Source organism: Pelmatolapia mariae, linkage group LG7, assembly GCF_036321145.2.
Source record: "Pelmatolapia mariae isolate MD_Pm_ZW linkage group LG7, Pm_UMD_F_2, whole genome shotgun sequence".
In the NCBI taxonomy this organism is placed as follows: Eukaryota; Metazoa; Chordata; class Actinopteri; order Cichliformes; family Cichlidae; genus Pelmatolapia; species Pelmatolapia mariae.
In genome coordinates this window covers 48,008,219-48,021,438 of record NC_086233.1, presented here as the reverse complement: position 1 = coordinate 48,021,438, position 13,220 = coordinate 48,008,219, and the positions used below count along the sequence as shown (strand labels likewise).

General features: G+C 40.1%; 1 protein-coding gene across 1 annotated transcript; it reads right to left on the bottom strand.

Moving 5' to 3' along the window:
* Positions 1 to 4,003: 4,003 nt before the first annotated feature.
* Positions 4,004 to 12,595, bottom strand: LOC134632346 (neuroepithelial cell-transforming gene 1 protein-like). Its single transcript, XM_063481024.1, has 12 exons — positions 12,298 to 12,595; positions 10,725 to 10,791; positions 9,882 to 9,941; positions 8,629 to 8,736; positions 8,385 to 8,549; positions 8,232 to 8,294; positions 8,038 to 8,134; positions 7,873 to 7,949; positions 6,459 to 6,716; positions 6,196 to 6,366; positions 5,918 to 6,104; positions 4,004 to 4,902 (listed from the first exon to the last, which is right to left on the bottom strand). The coding sequence occupies exons 1-12, from the start codon at positions 12,459 to 12,461 to the stop codon at positions 4,568 to 4,570; spliced, it is 1,752 nt and encodes a 583-aa protein (XP_063337094.1). The 5' UTR covers positions 12,462 to 12,595; the 3' UTR covers positions 4,004 to 4,567.
* Between the last annotated feature and the right edge of the window lie 625 nt (positions 12,596 to 13,220).

Below are 13,220 nucleotides of genomic sequence, written 5' to 3'. Positions count from 1 at the left end.
GACTACCACATGAATTTTAAAAATAACTTGGCGTTGTTTTAATTGGACTTCAAGCGTCTTTTTTTTTTTTTTTTTTTTTTTTTTTTTTTTTTTTAAAACACCCTCCTCAAAACTGTTTTAGATTTACAAGGTACTTCATTTCCTTTGGAATTGACAGGCTGCGTGAAAATGAATGGAAAGTTCCACTGGAAAAAACAACAACTTAAAAAACATCCACTTAAAAACAACAACAACAACAAAAAAAACCCCTATAGTTCCCTAATGGGTTTGGGAACCAAGCTTCACCAGTTGGCAATGCTTAGCTGGAAATGATCTGAAATTGCATTTTCAGGAACTAATATTGTGAAAGGGTATATATAGATTGCATCTTTCAGTCACAAAGCAGGCTCAAGTACATCATTGGTATCTTAACATGAAAACTTTTTGAAAGACAGGTATTGTCTTAATGGCAGTTTATTGGTTTCTGTGCAAAACTGTTTAAAATGGGCTCAACCAAAACACATTGTCCTTTCAAAATGGCACAACTGCAAATAAACAACGTGTAGGCGGTTGGACAGCAATCGTTCGAATAGCACCCTATCCCTTTAAGTCAGTCAGACTCTAGGGTGGGACAAAAAGTCAATGATTAAATGTGACCATAAAGCACAAAGGAAAAGTCCTCTCTGCAGCCCTTCTGAAGGGTCGCTCTGATAACATGGTTTTCATTCTGGTGAAGACTAGAAAAGCAGCTAATGCCTGAAATGAACCTGAAACCTACACCTACACTCAGACAATAAAAGCATTCATTATGCCTGACTTGCACCAAAGCATGACTGAACATGAGCCTGTGTTACAGAGCAGCATGGGTAACAAGTACAAACCGGCTAATATTCACTGTAAAATCCTTTTTTTTTTCTTTTTTTTCTTTTTAAACCAACTGTTTTTACAGCAAAGATTAGTACAAATACAAAGTATGTTGTCTGTGGACTGAGCCAAAAGCTCAGCTGGTGTATTCACAACTTGCTTGGTGGAAAGTTTGGTTGTCAGTGATAAACAAATTTATATTGCTAACAACAAAGTTGACATGCGAACGTTCATCTGGAGGATGTAAAAACCAGAATGTGGAAAAACTAGAACAATTGCCCTGAGATGGGGAGATGTTAGCAACCAAACATGCAAACAGTGAGCAGGAAGTGAAAAGAAAAACCAAAACGTTAAATGTAACCTCAGTGCACCTGGAGACAGCTCAGTTAGGGCCAAAGTGTCAATGCGAATTAATGTCATTACCCACAGTTTGAGTATTTTAAGCTCGTCATGACACCACAGCTTCTTCTTGGCTGGACCCGCCTTGTTTTTGTAAATTAACTCTCTAACTTAAGAGAGTACAGTAACCTGCAAAACATATTTCTTTCTACTCAACAATACCAGCATGTTCTTCACTCTGGAGAACGTCAACCCACGCCAACAACTGCATGATGGTGATGACATTTAGTGAGCTGTCACTGTCTTCTGAATACAGAACTGATAGTTACAAAGTTAAGCGACAGGATTAGAAGAAACGTGTTTGTGAACCCTTTAGAATCAGCTGCATTTCTTCTCTGATTATTAATAAATGTGGTCTGATCTTCATCCAAGACACATTAATAGATATGTTTGGGGTGGTTTTTTTTGTTTTTTTTTAACCACACTGAATAATTACTCAGAGTCTGGGTTTGAAAATGCATATGATGAATCCTCTAAGAGCTTGTTACAATTAAGGAGATTTAATTGGAAGTGTTGCTTATTATTGACTCTTGGTGATTTTCTCACCAAAACATGAATTGGTTGGAACCTTGCCTCAAGCACAACTTTCACAGGACCTCAGAAGAACCGTTTTAGAGGTTCATAAAGCTGAGAAAAGTCTACAAAAGCAATTCTAGAGACCAGTCCAGGATGTCCATCAGTCTGCATTAAGACACAATGTCTCATTCAGAAGGTGTTACTGCTCTCCCTGGGAACTGACATCTTGCAAAGATTACACCAACAGAAAGACATCTAGTCCTGAAAAAGGTGATGAAGCAGCCAAAGTGACAGGAGAACATTGCAATAACAAAAAATACCAAATAATAATGGTGGTAATAGAATGAAAACACAAACCAAAACAGTGCCGCTTAAGATCGTCAAAGGCTAAGTGGATGATCTGCAAAACATCAGGTATTCTTTGAACATATGTACGTTATACTTACTGGGAAGCACGGCAGAAGAACCATCAGGGTTTGAGCTTCTTTGCTTTCCTGATGCATGAATGCACTGAAACTGGGGGAACAATGAATGGTGACTATAAGGGCAGCAATACCTGACATAAAACCGGCGGAGCACACAAATGAATGGACAGCAGAACGGTTGCAAAAGAAGGAATTCATGTTTTGGAACGAACAAACCTGACCTCAACCCAATTTGTAATGTAGCGCGATCAGAAGAGGGCTTGTGAATCAGGTCATAAACTGAAACTGATGCATTTTTTTTTTTTTTAGGAGGAAATGTGCAAGTTATAAACGGTTGCAGGAAACATCCCGTTCTCGCTGTACATTTTTTTCCAACCTGGGCTGTTAATGTTCAATCTGTGTGCTTAATAAAGATTTGAACAAACATTTGAATGTTAGTTCAGTCAGACCGTGTTTTCTTAAGTGCGACTTAATAAAGATTAAAGCAACGACCTGCTCTACCTCCTAAAGCTGTGGATATCCTTTTGCCTTCAGCAGACAGTTAACAGTGAGTCATTATTTAATGAAAGGTTTAGTCCTGAGAATTCAAAACTTTTTCCACTTCCCCAAGCTGGCGATTTTATCCTACCCTAAACCTCAGCAGCTGTGTTCTAGGGGAAGCAGGTGTTCGCCGTGTAGGCTTGTGTTATCAGGGCAACGGTCAAGTCAAATAAAAGGAGGCGTGGCAGCTTACCCTTAAGCTTTACGCCGACTACTGCTTTCATAATTCTCCCAGAAAGAATACAAGACGCTCAACGTTGGCAGTTGTAAGCATCTTTGAGGAAGAGGGTTTCGGTTAGGCTGTGGTGAAGCATCTCACGCTGGTGACACATCATCAGCTAGAAATACTACTGATCAAAAGCTGTATAAGAGGCCCCCCGAGGGTTTTAGTGGAAGTAAAATGTGTGCTGCTAAAGCTGCTGTGTGGCCGTCTAATCGAATCGATGACCGATTTAAGCAAATCATCCATCAACTGAAATTCTAATGATCCTTCAAGCATATAAAAATGAAAAGGAACTTTAGAAAGGCTTTCAGTTTCCTGTTTTTAAATAGTGAGTGAAGAATCAGTGTTTAACGAGATAGAGGAAGTTGGCAATGCGATGAGCTGTTCTCTGACTCTTTGTGACAATACATTTGAAATACGCTTTGTACTGACGCTTGTTTCCCTAAATGCTTTGAGTACATCTTTAAGTTTTGCAGTGACGCTCTTTTCGATGACTGTTTAATACCGAATATTGACGTATCTGTTGACGTACACCTTATCTAGAGTCACACTGTGTCAGTTGTATGTTTTACAGTGAAAACAAACAAACGCAACAACAGATATTGAGGTAAAATTTTCATACATGTAAATCAGGCTTTGCAGGTGTGTAAACACGTCATTTTCAATGCATATCATTTTGGATTTAGCCTGAAGAGCTACTATGGGCATTTCACAGCAATTAAAATAAAACAAAAGTCAAACTTGCGTCTGAACTCAAAAGGATTTATCAATAACCTGTCTTTTTTTACATTTCGCCTTTTCCAGTTTGACATTTTTGAACTAAAACACATGAACAAACGTGCTAAGAGAATCGTTTTTTGAACACTAAGTGGAAAGAAAGCAGTGTCTAGTTTTTTTTCAGCTTCTGTTTGCTTTAAAAGTGTTGCGACACTGTTGATCTACCCCGTTAACAGTAAAAGGAAGTGACTGAGAACTCAAAATACAATCAAGAGGATCTTAGTAACCTGCAATAAAAAGTCTCAAACTCAGTTTTATTAAATGTTTTATTTTTTTCCTTTTTGATTAGCAAATTTCCTCTGAATATTTGATGAATTCTTGATGTGACCCCTTCCCCCCTAAAAAAAATCTTAATACATCTGTGGTCAGTGCTCTCACTCGTGTTCTGCTCCCTATCTTGACACTGATCTGAAACACTTTGAGCCTTGTTTCCTTGGTAGACAGTTTCTTGGTCCCTTATCTTGGCACAGATAACACTTAAAAAGGACAGCTTCACACTTGCTGCTCGTTCTATAGACACACAGTCACATCCTGATCATAACACAAGACAGAGACGGTTAAAAAAAAGCCTCAACCAAAAACCAAAGCTGAAAAAGTTTTCAAAGCAACAAGACAGAAAATCCTACATCAACATGTAGCTGCTGTAAACACATATGCAAATAGCACGCTTTTTTTTTTTTGTAAACTAATTACACATTTTTAAGGGCTACAGTTGGATTAACATTTGGACGGTGATGATTGGGGAAGCCTTTTCAGTGCAGATGGATAAAAAAAAAAAAAAAGCAGACAAATGTGACTAAACAGGACACACGTCAAATACATGTAAGAGGAACCCTCTAAATATCTACACTCCAGTTTCCTTCCTCTTCAGTGATCCCTGTAACTTCTGGTCCAGTCTGGTTTTGGAGAGTGTCTGGGGCCTCAGTTTGGGGCCAGAGACAGGAGGAGGACAGTTCTCATTTTCCTCTTCGTCACAGACTGTGGCTGAGGACACAGAGGAGTGGCTTTTTGCTGGGATGTTTTGCCCCCGCTGAACTCTAGCTGGAGCCCCCTGCTGTTGGGACATGGCGGTGCGCAGGCAGTTGAGCCACTGCTGCTTGTGGTAGACGTCACTCACATGCAGTGTGTGGGTCTGGCCGTGAGAAGGATCCAGAGAGCTCACGCGGAAAACATTCTTAGCTAGAGAGGAAGGGAATAAAAGTGGCAGTCAGAAAAATAATACTGATGCTTTGAAACTACAGGATTCTGGAAAATCCTTTTTAATGACACTAAAAAAGAAAAAAAGAAAGAATTCTTCGCCAGATCATTCAGCATTATAAACACCAGTCCTATAAGAATCCATAATCTCCCACTCCACCCAACCTCCTCTGCATGTTTCTTCTAAAGAGTGAGTCAACACAATGGTACAGACAACTTGTGAGCAAATACAAAAACGGCCGCCAGTCGTGGCAAGCCAAGTGTGAATTATAACATGACTCAGCAGGTTCACTCTGGTGTGCAGTGTGCTTTAACCCCGTATTAAATATCACCAGAGAATTCTAGTGTTTATTGAACCTACAGACCAGTTAATTTATTTATTTTTAAATAAATATTAATTAACATTACTAATAATTATGAAAAAGAATATCAATTAAAAATAAGGAACACCCATCAATGGATGTTTTTGGAGTATGTTGTGTGGTTTAACATATCAGTCCAAAATTTCCCATCAAAAACTGGTAAAGTGGGTAAAAACGTGACGTAAGGATGAACATGTGTAATTAGGTCATATCAGGTTAGTGTGACTGTGTATTGCTGCTCTCGGCTTCACCATTTTAGTGAAAAGAATACTTTGGAAGTGGACCACCACTAAGTCCCCCCTCCTTCTAGCAGGAAAATATGACTGAGGTTTCTGAATGCAAGTTGGCGAGAGAAGAAGCAAGGCCCAGCTACTTACTGGATTCATACATCCATGCATACTGAATATTTGTGGAGTTACAACTAAGACATTTTCAGTTATAAAGGTATTATTTTTACTATAAAAGATGCATTTCTAATAATTTAGTGTACAAAAATTAAGCACAGAGAAAGAAAGAGCCCAAAGTGACATCTTATAATTGTTTTGTCTGACTGATGGTCTAAAACCCCAAAACTCCTCAAGTTTACACTGATATGAACTCTCGTCTATTATTGAAGCCATCAGAAGTCAACCCACCTTTCTCTCCATTGGTGAAAGCCCCTCTGAAGGACCCGCCCATGCGGATCTCTCCATCCTGCAGGTCCTCCAGGGCCAAGTCTCGAACAGGAATGGGCTGTCGATACACCTGGAAGCAGCTCCTCTCGTTGCGCGTGACCGGCCGAGTCAGAACGAGCAGCTCAGAGAAGAGGAACACGTGCAGCCTCTGAGGCGGCACAGTAACAGAGCGTGAAACTTCAAAACGACACAAACGGCGTGCAGATACTGTAACAATGAGAAGAAGCATCCATTCTTACCGAGCCGCTCTTGTTCCTCAGCTCGCCGTGACACAGAAGTGTCTTACACTTATCTATGAGGGGGTCCCGCTGCTTATCGTCCAGAAACTCCAGTTTGTCAATGTAATATTGGCACTCAGACTCCCCCTTTCTCACGTTGATATCGGACAGGATCTCCTGGATTATAGTGATCTGGATAATAAAAAGTTATCATAAAATGAAGGTGTATTTTATTTGCAACAAACATGCAAATTGCCAGGTTATGTGGCACGCAGGTAACGTACTGCTGTCTCCAGACTGGTCACGTCTGGGTGATCGGGAGGAGTGTGTCTGAGGATCTCTCGCAGCAGCAGCGGGTATTTCACCAGACGTGAACGAGGGATGTCAAGGAAGCTCCAGAGGTCCAACTTCCTGCTGAAGGGTGACTCCAAACAGCGCTGCAGGAAATCCTGCACCCGCCTGTCCTGCTTTTTCTGGTCCAGCAGGGCTTTGGCGGCAAGCTGGTTGCTGCAGTAGTTTTTGTAGGCGTTCAGACGAGGCAGCTGAGAGAAAAACAGTCGGAGGCAAAACATTTACTTTTCATGTCTTTAAAAAAAAAAAAAGAAAAGAAAGAAAATATCCAAAGGCTGCTTGTCGGATTAGTTTCAGGTTTTTTAAAAGGATTTTCAGTTTCCTCAAAAGCATCTTAAATATGAATATTAGCTGATGGCCGGCCGGCCAACTATTAAAAAATGATATAATAAGTACCAATTCTAGCAAATAATATTTTAACTTTAGTGAGTTTAGCAAGAATTTTTATAATATACTATTTTTATTAAAATGTCCTAACTTGGCAAAGCCTTATAGGATAAACATCCACTAAATACACTCACTGCTAAATTAATGAGGTACAAATTATGGGATCTTTTGTAGCACAGATTTAATAAGGTGCTGGAAACACTTATGATAACAATCATACAGTTGCTGCATATTTGTTGGCTACACATCCACAACAATAATCTCCTGTTCAAACACATCCAATCTGAGCTGATCTGAGCTTTGTGGTGTGACTTGACATGTTATCCTGCTGGATGGGCATATGGTCATAAAAGGATAGCCATGGTCAGCAACAATACTCAAGTAGGCTGTGGTGTTTAAACAATGTTCAATTGATACTAAGGCAACCAAAGTGTGCCACAAAAATATTCCAACACCATTATACCACCACCACCAGCCTAAACCAGTGATACAAGGCAGGATGGATCCATGCTTTTATTTTGAAATTGACTCGTCAGACCGGTCAACATTTTTCCAATCTTCTGTTGTCTAATTTTGGTAAGCCATGTGAACTGTGGGATCAGTTGTCTGCTCTTAGCTGACAGGATTGGCACCTAGTGTGGTCTTCTGCTGTTGTAGACCATCTGCTTCAAGATTTTACTGTAGCTGTAATAAATGGCTATGTTACTTTTGGCTTCCTATGAGCTCAAAGCAGTCTGGCGCTCTCCTCTGACCTCCAAACTTCTCCGGAGTGGTCACATCTGGGTGATCAAGGCAGTGTTTCTGAAAATCGTCTTGACCATGTCTACTTGGCTAAATGCACTGATTTGATACCAAGTGAGTGGCCGATTAGATATCTGTGTTGTCAAGCAGCTGAATAGATGTACCTGACACTGTAACAGGTGAGTGTATATTCTCAGGGTAATGTTACTGTATTCATACCCAGTCTATCACTATCTGCCCGATCTGTGCTACTGTTCCATCAGGGCCAGTTCCCTCCGTCAGCTTCACCAATAACTCTGCAGAATATTAAAAAAAGAGAGAGACACATTTGTTAGCGAAAAACAAACAGCTTCCAGTTTTATATCCAAGTTAGCGAGAGCTCACCTTCGTGTAGAGGGATGTATGCATCCAAGTCGCCAAAGATGTGAGCCAGCTCCTCCTCCGTCATGATGGAAAGCTTTAGCATCGGATCGTGGTACGCCTAAACACAAAAGCAGCAGTTTGAGTAAAAAAGGAAGTTGAAATTAAGCAAGGATAAATGTTGGATTCTTCTGTTTTTACTCGAATATTCTACTAACCTTTCGGGCAAGTTGAAGATCTTCGATGAGGTCCTGCTCTCCCCTGTACAGTTCATAAATTGCCTGAGAATAAAACAAAAGCCGGAGGGGTTACTGTCTCAGCTCTCAGCACATTTAAGATCCTGCTCCTGACTTAAGGCTGAGCTGCACAACCTCTTGTCTCTTGATCTCTTTTGTTGAGAACGTGCTCTTCTGATGGACGTCCAGCGTCTCCGACCACAGCGTGCTGTTTCTCCGTTTCGTGGGGGTCGGACCTGAAGCTTTGCTGCCAGCTTTGAGGGACATCCCTGGTGACTTGGTATCACGTGATGACATTGACTACGAAACACAAAGGCTGTTGTTATTGAAGTTTGTACAGTGTAAGTGTTGTTTTTAAGTGTCACAGCACAGCGCTCACCTGGATGGTCTGACCAAAGCGCCGCACTGCTCCATTCTTCGAAGGAGATATCAAGTTGACGAGGGATGAAACTTTGGCAAGTGATCTGACACGCTTGTTACTGGGTTCCTAAAAAAAAAAAAAAATACAATTATAATAAACTAAAACTGTAGGATTCATTTATAATTGAAGCTACTGGCATTTTTAAATAGCCTCACACACATTTTACTCACATTCCTTTCATCTATTTTCTTAAATGCTTAGTCTATTTAGCAACAGCAGTAAAACACCTGGATGAAATGAAACTGATCTCTGCTCTCTTAACAGTTTGAGTTTAGTCTCAGGACTGTTTACTGTGCAGATGTATTTATGTTGCATTTAGATCTACAGTCTGACTATGTGATCTCCAGTGAGACACACACTGCGAAGTTATATCCATGAACAAAGTGTCTGCTTGGTTAGATCTCTTCCTGTACTTCATACGGTTCTTCTACACATTTGAGGGAGAATTTCAGCTTTCTCAGCTCTTCCTTTCAAATATCCGAGTAGAGGAACTTTGCTCCTGCTTCTACAGCACAGAAACATTCGCTGCTGTATTGTGAACGTGATGATGATAATATGGAGCACATGTGTTTTTTATTAACCACTTGGTGGTTTGATCTATATTTTCTCTTAGCTTCTGGGACAGCTCTGTATCACGTTTGTTACGTGTCTAAAACAAGACGGAGAAGATTTATATCTCAAGAAAACTCTAGCTAGACTGCATTTTGAAACATTTCAATAACCTTACATACTAGTATTAAAAACAACAATAAAAGCATGGCTAACAATAGTAATACAGGTTTTAAAAATAACAACACGATTGCTTACCAAGAATGGGCATGACTGATTGACTGTATCATTGCTTAATTATATCACAAAATTCAAACAAGTGTCTCATAAAACCTACCTAAAGGGGCTGATTGTTCTTTAACACACGTACTTTTTAATGTTATCTGATCAAATGTAATATTAGTTGCTGATTTTGTAAAGAGTGTAAATGCTACTCTGATGTGCTGAACTGAACCCTGAATTTATGACAATCACAGCACCAAGAGACGCACTGCTTGTATACTCTTTCACAGTTATTTCCTCAGCCGGTCTAAAGCATAGCAGGATTATCCTCAGCCTGCATGACTCAGGCTGTCTGTGATGACAACCTGAGTCATGCAGAAGGATTAAAGTTTATGTTAGGGATGCATTCAGGTGCAGAAAGGAGGCTTTCCAACTCTCACCTTGAGGTCGAAGCTGGACAGACTGACGGTATCATCCTCCTTCTCTTTGCGCTTTCTTTTCTGCAGCAACAAAACACAAGATAGCGGTTACTTTTAAAAGCCCGATGAGTGTTTAAACAACAGATCAGAAGCAGCATCTCTTATATGAACATAACAACAACAACAGTCCAAAATGTTATCCTGCTACCCATGACCAGATGCAATACGTATACGGGGGTTTCCTGTCTCAGATTGGGACTTTGAGGGGAAACTACCCATGGCAGTGTTCTCTGTCGACACACAATGAGTCCATGTTGTGTTATTATTTGGCTGAAAAGTAGGCATTTCCCCATTATTTGTGACAGGTGTAAAAATAAGCCGCAGCACAACTTTACTAAAAATTGAACTAGCCTTTTACAGGCTCAAACCTTATGGAGAACTACTAGAACTGATTTCACATTCTTGAATGTTAAAAACACCTTTTATCTCCTAGAGAATTTACTTCCGAGCATTCAAACCACGGACAGTACAAAAGTTCAACCTTTCAGAATCAAAAGACTGCAGGGTGGTTGGCTGATCTGGTGTCTGTGTAAAATGTGCAGGTGCGGACAAAGCCAGGGGGGCTGACGCACACTGTGTGCTTGATTTTTTTCCTTCTTAAATGTTATTACTGTGATGCTCGTGATTTTTAATGCTGGATAAAATCACCAAAAACCTCTCTGGGAAAGTTTTTGTAAAACCATAATATACAAGCCATATAAGACATGGATCAAGATAGTTGTTCAGTTTACAAAGAGATAATTGTGTGAGGGCCTGATCGCTGTAATAAAACATGATGCTGTTGCATATTAAACATGAACTCACTAGGCTGAAATCCCACGGAGTCCCAGGAGTGAGGAAGGTGAAGGAGCTGCCTCTCTGCAGTGGTGGTCTGTGGGATATTAAACAAATCATGTTTGGCCTTGCACAATGAAAACACATTTATAGCATGGTCGTTACACAATGGCAGCTTTTCATTTTCTGGTATCTTATCAACATGGTCAGCAACAACATGTGAGGCTTACAGTATTACATGGAAGCATTTTTGTGACCCTTTACGTTGCAGTCATGTTTCAAATATGTGCCATGGGATGACTGAGGCACACTGAAGCCATTTAAGGAGCTGTGCGGTTCTGTTGTGCTACTTGTCAATTATGGCGACAAAACAATGAAACTACACAGTTTCTGTCAGGGTCGAGGCCAAGGGGCAGCTGCACCCACTACTGCAAAACCCCACTAACAGTGCTCATGACTCTGAGGCATGAGTACAACCAGTACTGTAAAAGTTGTATTTTGTTGAGTCATGAGATCTGATTTACTGATGTCACGTTAACCATTGTTAACAGTTACCACTTGCTGGGAAAAAACAGTTGGAGCCAATCACATTTTTTGTCATCCATATCTGATATTATACTGTTTGCATTTTTTGAAAGTCTGCAAGTACAAATACAGGTGCAGTGCATGGCCATCAAATTAAATCCACAGTACACTAATCAAAACAAAGCATTATAAAGCAGAGTGATCAAATAACAACAGTGTTTTATAACATAAACATTTATATAGTGTTTATAATGCACATATAATATTAGCCTTAAATGATTTGGGGAATGTTTTTTAAGTTAAGCCCAGTTTAATATTTAGAATGTAATGTTATGACCAAAAGATGTAACCTCATGAACTCATGTGGGCTAACCTTAACCCACATGTATGTTGTTGGTGGGTGTATATGCAGTTGTTTTGGGTCACTTCTGATTGGTGAGAATGACTCTCACGTAAGGAAAGAGGTCAAGAATTTGGAGATTCACAGAAAGTGCATATTGCAGCCTCAATGAGATGTGCTGTATAAAGCATAGACTAATTGCAGCTTTTGCAGTCTACCAATTGCACATGTTGCAATTTCAACTTGAAAACATTATTCAACTCTAAATGATATAACAAATAATGTTCTTTTTGCAAACTTTTGCACAGGTCTGATTACAATGTCTCTCCACCTTTTGTATTTTGACAGTAATTCATTTGCAATAAAAGAAACGAACACCCAGTAAACAAAGTTCTTTTTCCCTCCCCACAACAAATAAAGATGTATTTTACAGAGGATGACATTATTGTAGCCCTAATATGAAGATGATGTCTACTGCACAGGAAACTGTACAAATCCTAAATCACACACACATATGCATGTAAAAATTCTATTAATTATCTCTTTATTAAAACAAGATAAGCAGACATATGGGTATTTTCAGTCGATTGGCTGGCTTCCGAGGTGCACTTGAAAGCACCTTTTGCCAGTTACAATACCAGCCCTGCCCGTCACAGTTGGCCGACCGGGTAATGGATAAAATGTTTGCTATAGTCGGACAAAAAAAAAGGGTTGTCGAATAAATAATTATGCTATCACCTTTTCGCAGCTACGTGCTTCTTGGAGCTGTTTCTTCGTAAGGTTTGAGGCGAGGGCTCCGCAGCGCTGATCATACTGGTCGTAGACGTCCTCGATGACACTCTGCGAAGTTTGTGTCTTTTGTTTTCCGTCGCGCTTCCGCTAAATTCTTCGTTTTCTTCCATTTCTCGTGGCTATACGTTGTGAGATGAGTTATACCCGAAATTGTTTATGACTAAGCGAAGAAGATAGAAAAACCAAACGTATGAAAACTGGCCCTATACGTACAAAGAAAACAGAAGATCGATGACAACAGAAGACACAGCACGGCGGAAGTTTGAATATGGCGGATTCTTGGAAATGGACCAATCAGGATACGTCTCGGAGCTCCGCTGGTGGGAGGGGCCAGTCTGAGCTCGTCCGAATACGTTTCATAATGAAAGATAATGAAAACCAGCCTATCAGAGTTAGCGGGGTGCACAAAACCTGCAGTATGAATTGACTGGGGACAAGACAATACTGATCCATTCTGATCCATCAATACTGATTTATGCTGATTCAGTTTGTTTGACTGTCCACTCTGTGCAAGGCAGAAAACCTACTCACACAGTCCAAAGACATACTAATTAGATTAGCTGGTTATCCTAAATTGGCCAAAGGTGAATGCTTGTCTGACTCTGTGTTAGCTCTGTGATGGACTGGCAAAGTGTCTGCGGTGTGGTCAGCTCAGATAACTTCCAGTGACCCTACACCTTGTATGGATTCATTTTTGACTAACTTCAGAAATGACACTTAGGGAAAATTGAAAACTTGCCACAGAAAACATTACCAACATTAAGTATTCTCAGAACAGTTTCAGAATGAAAGCAGGGATGTAGATTTTTATCGTCTTTAGGCAGAACAAATTTGACTGTTAAGTAGAGTTAATCATATTAACCTATATT